Below are 12,702 nucleotides of genomic sequence, written 5' to 3'. Positions count from 1 at the left end.
TGTTAACTCCATACATGGTTCTTGAGATTAGCAGTTTCGCTTGTGACCCATCTAAAAAAGAGGTGGTAATGGAAGTAGGAAAAAAAAAGTGTGACAAACATGACAAGAAAATCAAAACTTGTATTACTGGAGTGTTTGCAAACAAAAATATAGGTAAAGGAGATGAAAGCCTGGACAGAACGACATGGATCAGACTAAGAGCAACATGCTTGGGACAGCGTTTAAATATTCTAGGCTGGGCACTACTACGTGTATGCCCTGTACACAAGACCTTAAGGTCAGGAAATGGAAAACTAGAGTGAATCATTAAGTATTAACAGTTGGTAGTAGATCAACTACAGATCAAACTTGACATTATCAATTTGCCAAAGAGAATGCTGCACCTTTTTACTATAGCTAAAATACGGTTTACCGTTCAACTAGTATTACAATGGAACTATTCTCCGTAAACAGAGCCTCGTGAATTGTGGGACAATGGAGGTATAATGTAGGACAACACGTCACAATAATATTTTGAAATTTCAACACCCATTAACACAGTCTGGGTAAAGTGGTGCCTCGTTATTATAATTTATCATAGCAATAAGCAACCGAAAGGCCATCAATTGACTTTTATAAATGGTCCATCACTACACAGTATCACGCTTTAGTAAGTTCTGGTCAGTGTGGCAATTTGGAAGGGGGGGGGGGGGTGGTGGAAATTATGCAACAAACGTTATATTTTATGGCAAATGCAGCAAGTTCACAATTATGCAGAATACACTCATGCATCACAGAAACTAAGTGTTCCTGCTCATAATTGAGGCTCCCTGTTTACAAATACATTTTCTTGACTATTTTTAAATGTGGATAAAAACGGAAATTCGTTGCTTTGAGTAATTCTAAACACACTTTGCCATAAGTGCCAGGCCAATAACTGTGTGGATAGATAGGTAAGGTGGTTAAAAAAATAAAATCAGCGAAGAATATGTACAAATGTGCCACCTGCACCTTTTTCAGGGAGCCGATTGAACCCATTTTTCTTCCCCATCGCAAGATCATTTAGTCAGCGATTACCTGGCACTTTTGGCAGATTTAGCCTTTGCCTTAAATGTGTCAGTTCTTTGATAGTGCAGCCAATTCTGCGAATTTTGTAAGGGAACAACTAAAGAGGAACTTGTTCAACAAATTATAGCTGCTCCAGCCTATGATTAAGGTTTTACTTACCATGGACTTTATTTTGTAGCTTAGAACACCCCCACACATTGCAAAGAAGTGCTGAAAATGCAACAGTGTGCAGGTATTCCCATTAATCTTCCAACCGAAGACAAGCAAGCAAACATCTTCAAAGCAGTACTAAGAAAAATTACTCAAGTTCTAACACAGCATGACATACTAACGGAGAAGATTCACTTGACGGTCCTAATGGTCCTTCCTGAGTTGGAGGAGACAGCATAACAGAAGTAAGGCATGTGGTCAAAGCTCACAGGAAAGCTTATTTTAGGCATTCTGAACTATAGTTCATGGGTGTTTCCATGTGGGAGGGGGCGGTCACCTGATGAAATACCCCAGGAACATTGCAACCTGACCAGGCAATTGTAAGGATCTTCCATAACCAGCAACAAAACATTTCATATTAACAATTCTAGCTTCCAGTTATCTGAAAACACCCCAAAAATCATCATCAAGGCAATACTTTGACAGCCTTACTTTTAATCGGACTACACGTAGTGTATGTATTAAGCGCGTTACCCAGTGTAATACAAGAATTTTCAGATTCAAAAACAAATTTGTGGTGCAGTCAACTTGAGGAAACCAGAGTATCACCAATCGCATTCAATCATAAGTTCAAAAGTCTGGCTCACCTGTCTAGCTTGGGGGTTCAAATAAGGCTCGTAGTCGTCATCATTCAAAGAATCCTTGGGATGCACTGCTCCGTTTTGCACTGGGAAGGACAAATCGAAGCATTAAAGCACATTTAAGTGTGTGCCTACATATGTACTACAGAAGAAAAAAATATTATTGTGAATACAAATAAGTAGGTTGACACCTCCCCCCAAAAGAGGAAACCAAACTAGAAAGAAGGTGGTGAGAGCAGAGGAAAAGCAGAGATTAAATAGTTTGGATTACAGAGCAGTTTAGGAGTTGTGGTGTGGCATATCAAGATGTTGGTGAAATAAACTAAACTTGACCTAATGTAGTCAAAACCGAAATGTTTTGAAAATAAAGGGGCTTCTCTTGGCACCTGCTTTCATACAATGAGTGTTGCGCAGTCTTTCCTCTACTCCCACTTTCAGTGCGCAAAACCTTAGTCCAGGCTTTGGTGATCAGTCACTTGGACCATTGTAATGCTCTCCTAGCCGTCATAAACGAGTCTACTTGATAAACTTCAAGTGGTTCAAAACAATTGTCCGCCTTATCCAAAATATGCCGGATCAGCTTCTACTCCCCATTTGCACTCACTCCATTGGCTTCCCGTGAGCTGGAGAATCATTTTCAAGATCTGCTGTATAGTGCATATATCGCTAAACTGCAAGGGACCCAAATACCTAGCGGAGAAACTCACCCCTTACCTGCCAGCCAGCCCTTTAAGATCGATGGGCAAGCCATTTTCTTACAGTGCCCTGAATCAGGAAAACTTGTATTTGGGGCAGAGCCTTCTCCTATTTGGCCCCTGGCTACTCGAATAAGCTTCCTACTCACATACGCAAGAGCACTGATCACATTTGCAGAAAACAGCTATTCCAACACTTATGCTGCCTCGCTTGTTGGTCTCTGCTGCCCTGAATACCCCTCTGGGGGCGATTAATGTGCATTATAAGCTAAATTAACACAACAAAATGCACAAAAGTGGAATAAATAAATGTGCTCTGAAAACAAGTACGGCAGGGGAGTTATTTAACAGAATTGTCAACCTGATGCAATTCGCGAGGACCTCCTCATAGTGGTTTCTGACTGTGGCCCCAGAAAAAAATATATATCGATTGGGTGCCAAAATGGCCACAACTAGTTGCTTTAAATGTTAATTTGGCAAATACTTCCTAGAAAATTGCATATGCTAAAGACGAACCCTACATTCAACCTGTGGCCCTGCCGTTAAGCACATGGTTTCAGGTGCCCCATCGCTGCAAACAGTTAAGGGATGGATGATGGTTCGTTCATCAGCCGCTTTTACCCTCGGAACCAGACTTTGGAACGTCGTAGTCCCTTCTGACTGAAGTCACACAGGTACTGCGAAACGGCAGGGAGGAGATATCGAGTTGCAGCTTTTTATGCTTAAAGTGCCTTTAGAGTAGCAAGGAAGTCAAACTGAAGTCCATGTGTAGAATGACAGAATCTTCAATGCAATAAAGATTAATACAGCAGACCTATTTTTTTGCCAGGGCCAAAAGTAACCGATGACAGACATGAGGCTAAACCTGACAAGTTTTCTGAGAGCCAAGTTCAACAGCACTAAAAAGACATTTGCTAATTACTGTCCTACTCAGTTAATTACCGATATGACAATAGTAGCCATTTCTTTGATCTTTCTCCAGCAAAAACGTGGGCAACTGGGATACGAATACAATTAAAAAAGCAACATTTTAAAATAAGTAACAGTTTGTAGCATGCATAAAAGACACATTTTGCTGCCATATACCCCTTCAAACCAATGTCTTCCTTTATGGCAATTATTACCGGCTGTTAAAGACTGATTGTATCGCGGCCAATATGTGGAATTAGCTAGATATAACAGTTAAATCAACAACCAGCAAACCGCTGAAGACTGTAGTAACGCTTCGTAATAACAGCATGATGCAGGGCTTTCTCGCAGGAGAGAACTGCATAATGTGTTAAGTCTCTCCTGTGCAAAGATAGACGCTCTATATTAACAGACTATCCATCTTTCTGTATGGTCTACAGAGCATCGCGGGGAAATCGGCCATCACAAGTTTAATATACTACAAATCCCTCGGAAAGTATTAGACTCATGTTAGAAAGCCGCCCTTAAAGTTACAATTGACATCTGCAAAGATAAAACTCCTCACGTGAAAATCAATCAACGTAAGTGACATAATAAAGCATCAATTGCCAGTGACCACGGTCGGGAATCGGTAGAGGTTCTCACCTTTGTTTCCCTGGCTGCCTTTTGGTCTCTGCGTCATGTCCGAAGCAAATTCCATTAGAAACGGGGAAAGAAAAAAAATAGTTAAGAGAAAGTGCATTACAAGAGCTATGAAGACTGCATTGTGAATTAGGGAGCAGCTTAAGCATTAAGGGAAGCGGGTGCTAATGCTGAAAAAGAACTGGTACCATGGAGCCACCCACGACTGTCAAGTAGTACTAATCAGAGTATCGGAAATATGCCTTTATTTTACGGATATGGAAACACTTGAAATTATTTATGCTGAGCAGCATGACGTGCATAGCGAGAAGCACAAGTAAAACACTGCGGATTGGTGGAACTGGAATGCCAGGTCCTCGGGGAAAACTGGGAAGGGGGCGCCATAGAAAAATCAATGAAGCCTATGCAAACTAGAGGATTCAAAAAAGTAAATAAAACCAAAACCATATGCTAACAAAATAGCAATCCCAACCGAAAAAGTGAAGGCAATTAGGCTTTAGGTCAATAAGGGATAGAGGGATGCTAGAGAGGGGTGAGTGCCAAGATGGCTCGTGAGAAAAAGACTGGGGGTCTACGCAGGAATTCATTCTTAATGGGGGGAGTGAAAGCACGCAGAGTGGCGGGTGGAAACCAAGGCGGTAGAATAAAAAGAAATCCGATGCCTGGGAAAGGAAAAGAATACAGGGGAAGGGAAAGATCCGTGGGCCGTTTGGCTAGGAGTTTGAGTACCAGGCCTTTGCGGTGAGTCAGAAAGAAGCCAGGCTGAGTCTTTGAGGATTTAGGGCCTCTACTGAGGAAGGAAAGAGAACCCGAAATGTGACTGAGGCCTGTGCGGAGGGGTCCTTACCAACCTAACCTGTAAGCAGTCACGAAGTGTGAGATCTGCGTATACAATGGAGAAATGGACTTATGAAGGGGTAAGGGTTGTGACAGTGAAGGCCCACGCTTCCGCCCGAGCCGCGGCCCTCCCGCGCTAGAGAAGCGCGCGGCCTGTCCCGGCCAGTGCTGGCGGCAAGCCGGCTGAATGGCCTCACCTGCTCCAGTAGACTGCTGGCGGACATGGCGGCGGGAGGGCGGCTGAGGAGGGTCGGCAGCGGAAGGAGAAGACCTCGCGCTCTCACTGTAGCTCGCGCTGCTGCTGACGCCTCGCGCTCCGTCTCCTCTGGCTCCTTCTTGGTGTGCGCGCGCCCTGGAGCTGTGCGTCTCGAGCGACGGTCTCGCGCACGTTTCCTTCAGCAAGGGCGTGCGTCCCTACGTAAGTTCGTGCACAATTGTGTTACCTCCTTTGCCTCGCCCCTAATTCCCAAGAAGAATAGGCTACTCTGGAGGACATGTTGGGGCCAGGCATTCCGAAACGCTGTACGTGTATCGTGGATTTATGTCTTTACTAGTCTCGACATGGTACATTTTACAAACAGAAATGTTCATTGAATTCTGTTGCTAGTACGCGCAGCGCCTCGGTCGTCTCTGCGACTTTGCGCGTGCCAGAGAAGAGCTGCGCGTGACACCTCCCCCGCCAAGGAGAAAACCGCGTGCGCGCACGTAAATCTGAAGGGAGGCAAGACGCCGTGACGCTATCGCGTACCTTCTTAGCGGAAGTACGTTTATAACAGGGAATGAAGAAAGAGTCGTGTGCAGAAGAGGAAGAAAGACTCTTTCTTTGTATTGTGCAATGGGTGGGTGCTCCGCAGGCCCAATGATACAGCACCGAGGCCTGTGGCTTGGGCCTCCAGGTTAGGCCTCGTTGTCCCCGGTACTTAAGAATGACTGCACCGGGTTCTTATCATACCACTTCTACGTGTGTACAATAGCCTTACATTGTGATTGCCTTTGAAAGGTGAAGTACCAACACTAGTTAATCGTAGATTTTAACGTTTAAAAAATAAAAAATGATGCTCCTTTAACTTGTAACCTTTCTTTCTCTTTAAACTTCATTCACTCTTAATACAAGTAGGGAGGAAATTAGTTGCTCCATGTTGTGCAGAGTTCCTGTGTGTTTCACCGTAATCTGTTTATTTAATTTGACCTGTTAACGTTCTAAATTCTGTATGCTGGAACGTGGTTGAGGAATGTTTGGCATTTCGAAGAAGTGTTTTGTTAAGTTGTGGCCTAACGAAGGCTCTGGCCTTGGACAAGCCTATAGAGAGGATCAAATGAACTACACAAGACAGTGTATAACTGTAAAGTGCTCATTAAGTTTCTCAGTCTCTAGATGGGTTGAGAGTTGGCCCTTAGTCGGTATGGGTGACCTCAAGGGTTTTCCTCTGGCCGCTGGGTTGGTTGCACATTGTTCTCTCCGGGTGACGGGGTCCTTTTTCTAGTGTCACTCCTCGCACCAGCCGCGGGGGCACCTTCGCTCCTGTTCACCAGATCAGCCTCCGGGACACACTTATTCATCTCTTCTAACTCCAGCTCCTCGGCGGCCCCTGTCTCCTGGTCGGAGACTTTCTTGAAATAGGAAACATTTCTGGACACCTCTGCATTTCCCTTCACCGGAGTTATCATTGTGCCTTTGACTTCCCAGGTCTAGTTCGAACAGGGTGCGATACTTCCACCCTGGGTGGCGAACTGTTAAAACCTAGACTGCAGTGTCAACATTATCGGCGCCATCTTGCCCCCTTTTCGAGCCCATTCGTGCACGTAAGTGGCAGCCATTTTAAATACCATGGCCTCTCTGCCCATCGCCGACAGCCAGCGCGTCTCTCTCTCTCCTGACCTTGCAGGCATCCCCCGCGCGCTGACAGCCCCCGCTCTCACATGCCTTGGGCCATAAACCCCTCTTCAGCACAACTCTGCCTCGGAACCCCATCCTGTTCCCAACGCGACGCCTCCCTTCATTCCTTTCATGATCCCGGGTCCTTTGATAAAACCCCCTTTCCTCTGTGCCCGTTTGTCTTACTCGTTCCCGGGCCGCCACCTGGCCCTGCGGATACTGTTCATTGCCCCCTATACAGTAGGAAGCTTCTCCCACCAAAGGATCCACGAGATGATCAAAGCCCCCACCCCATGAGATCCGATCAACCACATACATTCCGTGAATCAGCGGAATGTCCAGCTGTGCGACAATCATCACCTGTTGTGACCGGGGTGGGGACTTCAACTGTAAATGTGTGTGGGAACGGGCCTGAAGCGGGGATTCCGAGGATGTCCTTTCATAATTCAAAGCATTGCAAGAATGTGCGACATGCAATAAAGATCATAAACCTGTGTATAAGAGGCCAGGCCTCAGAGATGCGGTTAGAGCACCTCGAGAAGATACCCTGTTGTCTGATTTGATGTGTTCTGCTCCGTCGGAATAAAACTTCTGTTTCCTGCCTTCCAGTCTCCAGCGCCTGCCTCTTTGCTTGGTAACTTGAGTGGGTATAGAGGCGGTTAACGCCGGGCAACTCTGAAAAAGGTCATCGGTCCTACCTTTTTCCACAGAACTTTGATAATAACTCTATCTCTCACCTGGATACTGAGCTCGACAGCCATTCGATGGAGGCTGACCTTTTCGTTGTTGTATTGCCTCCTTTCTTGAGTAGCCGTCACATCCACAACTGCCTGTGTCCATAACGGTCCTGCTGGCCGCACATCACGTCTTGAATGCTTCATCATCAAGTCACTGGGGGCACATCCTGTTGTGCAGTGTGGAGTCTGGAAGTAGGCCCTTAGAAATTGTTGCAAGCAGTCTTCCTGGTCTTCTCCTTTTTCTACTTCTATCTGGAAAACTTTATTGAGAGTCCTCAGATATTGAGGTTGGCTAGGTAGTCTTGGCCTTGAAATGGGGGTCTTTTGTCTGTCTTAACATCATCGGACAGTCCCAGTAATGCAAACTCCTGGTCCAAAGCTGGCTTCATGCAGTCATATGAGGTAAATCTGGCAAGTTCCAGCACAGGAAACTTGAAGTGGCTGCCCATGAATACCAGCGTGGAGCAGTGGTCAGGAAAACTTCCAAAGTCCATGCTTATAGTCACCCAGTGTGTTGTGCTGGGATGTTCAGTGATCACTGGGACCACCAGCTATTCCCCACTGGTGAGGAAGCAAGATCGACAGATCTGCATCCAGTCTTCCACATGCCGGTCCATTCCTGGGAACCATACGTTACTCCTCAGACGGGCCTTGGTTTTCGCGTTGCCTTGGTGGCCCTGATGGGCCAGCTCCATGGTACATGCCCACAGCCCACACAGGATGACTATTTGTGACATCGGAGAATGAGTCTTTCTTCACTCTCGCTCAACTCATCCCTACATCTCCACAGTTTAATCAAGGCTTTTCACTCATCCTCTGTCAGCCCCAAAATGTCGTCCGGGAAGTTCTTCCACCGATGTCCCTTCAACGCCTCCTTGACCCTCCTGAGGCTGGCATTGGTTCGAGTTTCTTCCACAATCTCCCCTAGAAAGAGAACCCTCAGGCACTACGTCTCAGTGACCAGCCGTATTGTTGTATCTGGATTATGGTATTATACATCTTTCCTGTTTCTCTGCACCTGCTTCTTAGCCAGTGTGAATGTCGTGTGTGGAATGTTGGTGTGCATGGTGATGTAATGGAATGTGAGGATGCCTGTGGTGTGGAGTGTCAGTTGGAGTATGGGCTGAGCAGCAGGGAGGCCTCTCCTGGTGGGGCCAACTACAGAACTTACTACAAGACCTTAACAACTAATTTCAATAAAACCTTCATCTATAACTTTACCTCAGCTACTGAATTTCCTACTTTCATCATAACATATTTTGGCGACGATTTTGAAAATATTCTACAGAAACTATGCATGAGGATCAACTCCGAGTAACTATAAAGGAACCTTTACTGAAGAAACATTTTGGGAATTTAAGACAAGAGACAGCACAAAGCATTTTAATTCCCTGCAGCCCCACCAGTGTCCTGTCTCATTCAGACAGCCTTTCGGCAGGGCATGTGCTTGTCCGCCTGAATTTTAATTTCAACCTTTCTAGGGTTCACATTCAGCACATGTCAAGAGACAGTTTCCATTTCAAGGAGACAGTGGAGTGGCAGCAGCCTGAGACAAGACTTCACTGCTGTGTTAATTGTATTGGACTGGCAGTGTTTCATTGGTAGAATTTAAAGTTATCAGCAGCGCTTTTGTACTTGTTATTTACAAATGAGGATGAGAGCCTCCAGATCTAGCAGTAACTGTTCTGACAAGGGGACATTAGCAGCCTGTGCAGCGATGCACTTATATGGACAATTACGTTTTAAGGTAATTCCTCAAATCTCAGGACTTTATTGAAGTGTATACATCGTTGCAGCCCAAGCGCAGTTGAATGTACTGCAATTTTGCAAAGATTTTAAGTAATTATGCAAAAATAAAATACATTCATTCATTCAGTTGAATTCACTTTCCAATTATCTCACCACAACGTCTCGGCTCGATCAGGGGGTTTGCACTATGTACGCGTGTTACTTTCCAATTATCTCACCACAACGTCTCGGCTCGATCAGGGGGTTTTCACTTTGTCCGCGTGTTCGAGTGTGGCTGGTGTGAGCTCTGACGTCGAGTCGTGGCTGGGAGCTGGTGAGCCTGCAACCAATCTTCGCAGGCCCTGGATTGGTCTACGTGTGACATGCCTTGTCTTGTGCATGTCACACTTAAGGGTACTGTCAGGTTCTATGTATGCTTCTCGTGAATTGGTGCATTGAATTCTTAGGCGCTGGAGTGCTGACCTGTGCGTTTTCCCTGCTTCACGTCATCGCACTGAACTGGTGGCGCCATCTTTGTATTGGTACGTGGAATTACCTTGTGGTGGATGGCTGACCCGTGCGTGTCCTGCAGCACGTCATTGCGCTGAACGGGCAGCATCATCTTTGAAGGAGGGCTCTGGCGAATATATGGCACAGGATTGCATTAGCGTGCCTTTCCGATTCTATGTGAGGAAATGTTCGTTAGGTGACCGGTTGATTTTACAGTTTCACCCCTTTTGAGCATCGAAATTCATACTGAAATATCTTACTGCTTGAACATTTTCCTGCTTCTGCATGAGAAGTCAAGTTCACCAGAGGTGTTTTACCCTGTGTCGACTTCAAATGAGAGTGTCAGTTTGACACCGTAGAAAGGACCATGGGTTTCTTCTGGGTACTACATTCTGCTTGAGTAGATATGGCAAAGCATGGGAGTTGAGAGGGTCTTCAGGTGAGGAGTCGCTCACCAGGGTTAAGGACCATTCTCTTACATAAGGCAGAATGTTTCAGTGCAGATTTATTTTGAAGTGTTCAGTGCTATGCTGTTTGGTTATGCTGACTATATCTGCATTTATTTTTGGCATATATGTGTAGAGCACAAAAGATACTGGACACACGTTTAGGAATAAACAGTATTGATACAGCGAGATTACATAAAAGCAGGTTGACACCGGTGGTACAATAAACAGGTTGTTTATATAGATGGTATTCTTCAGAATGAACAAACAATGCCAGCCGACATGTGTTTCGTCAACAGGGCAATGTCTGTGACTCTTCAGGGCTGTAAATCATATCATGAAATCAGAAACAGACTGTATATGCATAATACAATTTACAAAGTTTAGCTAGTGTACATAGTGTTCCTATAGATACATAAGGTGAAAAAACATAACACCCTATTAACGCGTGGATAAGCCAAACACAAGAAGAAACCATATTGTGATGGTGGAGTGAGGTGGTTGCTGACAAGATGCAACCCCTCAATTGCATAGAGTGGAAAGAATGGAAAAAAGGAAAAAGTCACCAAAATCATCACAAGGATTAACATCTAGATGCATAAATTGTTTTTTGGAATGGAAAGCTCAATTTTCAAACGTACAAAAACAGTGCTTAATTGAAAACTTGTTGGCTTCCTGCTAATATACGAATAGGCAAATGAAGAACAACTCAGCAAGACCAAGTACAAGATTGAAGACAATGGTACCGTCTATATTCTAAATCTTTCTTGATGCTAACAACAGTGTGAGCAAGAATTGTAATGTAAAGTAGGACATATTATGGATAGAGCAAAAACAATCGGTTCAGGCAGTTGTCAGAAGACTCAAAATACAGGCGGCGCAAACACATTAAAAGCTACTTATTCTTCCGGACCGTGACAATATTAATGCTAGTGTTATGCTCTGTTACTAGCAAGAAACAAAGTGGTACGACTGGATGCACTTCAGTAATTCATTTAGTGCTGACAAACATGATAAGCGGTTAAAATGGCTAATTAAAACATGATGTTTGAAAAGAGGAGGGAGACAGTAGATACACATGCACACAGGAGTGGTAAAGCAAGGAAGGGGAAAATTTGCGTCCTAGTAGTGGTAAATTGGTTTACCTGTAGTGGCGTGATAAGCGGATCTGAAAGGAAAAAACGGGGGGGGGGGTGGCTGATGTAAGAGTCTCGCTAATGGCATGAAACGGTAAACGGAAAACATCAAGTGAAAGGTAGAACTTGGCCCAGAGAAAGGGAACCTGAGAAGCATGCTAAGTCTTCCGCCTGTAGTAGGACATTTTAAATGTAATGGTTGTGTAGTCTATACACATACTACGAATTCCAAATTTGTGATGCTGAACGGCAAGAGACTCATTCAAACAAGTTTCTTGAACTGCAACACCAAAAATGTGGTGTATTGCATCACATGTCCTTGTGATAAAGCATATATGGGACAGACATCTCAGACCGTTAAGATGCGAATTATTCAACATCAGTCAAGAATCAGGTGCAAAACACAGGGAGCTCCGTTGGTGCAACACTATTCTGAATTTAACCACAATGAAATGATATCAGGTGGTCTGTGCTACTGGTTGTGAAAGCCCAGAGTAAAGTGACTCTACAAATGACCCTTAACAAATTAGAGGCACGGATGATTGAAAAATACTAAACTGCAAGAGTGGGTTTGAACGACCGTGATGTAATATGGGCACTTATAGGATCGTAAAATGCGAGGTGTTACCTCTAGCCATATCATTTTGGTTGTCGGAAACTGTATGTAAATATGTACTACATTGTACTTTCAGCTGGACTATTTCTTTCTTTCCCCCATAAGTGTTGTTGTATGGTTTTAAGAATATATTACTGTATTTCAGATCTCATAATGTTCTATGTATATATTTGTTGAGTGGTCTTGGTCCTCCCAAATTTTTGACTGAGGCTTGTGTACACTGTTATTCATGTTTTTAGATTGTATGTCGAACTCTGTGCTCACCTGGAACTCCGGATCCTCTTTGTCACCAGTGTAAAAGAATACGTGTTCTTTGTCTGTTTGGTTATTGATAGAACTATTTGTATCAGGGTGATGGTAAACAGAGGAATTCGTGTTTTAACCCCCGAAATCACCCGGACTTTGATCCTTCTTCTTTTTTAGATTTCACTTCTAGGGTTTGTGTTTCATTTACTTTTTGTTCCTTCACTTTGTTTTAATTGGCGTTTTTCTTTATGGTTGGCTGATTAAGGAATAGGGTTCGTGTTCGTGAGTGGGTTGTGGATGCATCACTTCTAAGCATTGCTGAGGGAAAATATGGAGCGATCTGTATTTGCTCTGTGGCGCTTCACAGAGTAGGGGGAGACGGCCAGCCTGACTATGTGCAGTGAGTCCGCTTTCAATTGTTAGAGCTGGACGCATGCACGTCCACGTCACGTGGGATGCGGTACGTTGCTTTTTATGGAGGATGTA

The 12,702-nt window shown here is 44.5% G+C and overlaps 1 protein-coding gene across 2 annotated transcripts in view; it reads right to left on the bottom strand.

The window, feature by feature from the left end:
• The window catches only part of YTHDF2 (YTH N6-methyladenosine RNA binding protein F2), a 99,103-nt gene extending 93,738 nt beyond the window's left edge, over nucleotides 1–5,365 (bottom strand). For both annotated transcript variants that reach the window (XM_086957565.1, XM_086957564.1), the window contains exons 1-3: nucleotides 5,119–5,365; nucleotides 4,088–4,115; nucleotides 1,845–1,924 (exon numbers count right to left, since the gene is read on the bottom strand). In XM_086957565.1, the coding sequence (XP_086813691.1) occupies nucleotides 1,845–1,924; nucleotides 4,088–4,115; nucleotides 5,119–5,145 (135 nt within the window). In that variant the 5' untranslated portion in view covers nucleotides 5,146–5,365. The remainder of the gene's footprint in view (nucleotides 1–1,844; nucleotides 1,925–4,087; nucleotides 4,116–5,118) is intronic.
• Nucleotides 5,366–12,702: the final 7,337 nt, after the last annotated feature.

The sequence above is a fragment of the Lissotriton vulgaris genome, chromosome 2_1 (assembly GCF_964263255.1).
Source record: "Lissotriton vulgaris chromosome 2_1, aLisVul1.2, whole genome shotgun sequence".
Classification (NCBI taxonomy): Eukaryota; Metazoa; Chordata; class Amphibia; order Caudata; family Salamandridae; genus Lissotriton; species Lissotriton vulgaris.
Note: the sequence above shows the minus strand (reverse complement) of the source record. Positions and strands in the feature narration are given on the sequence as shown.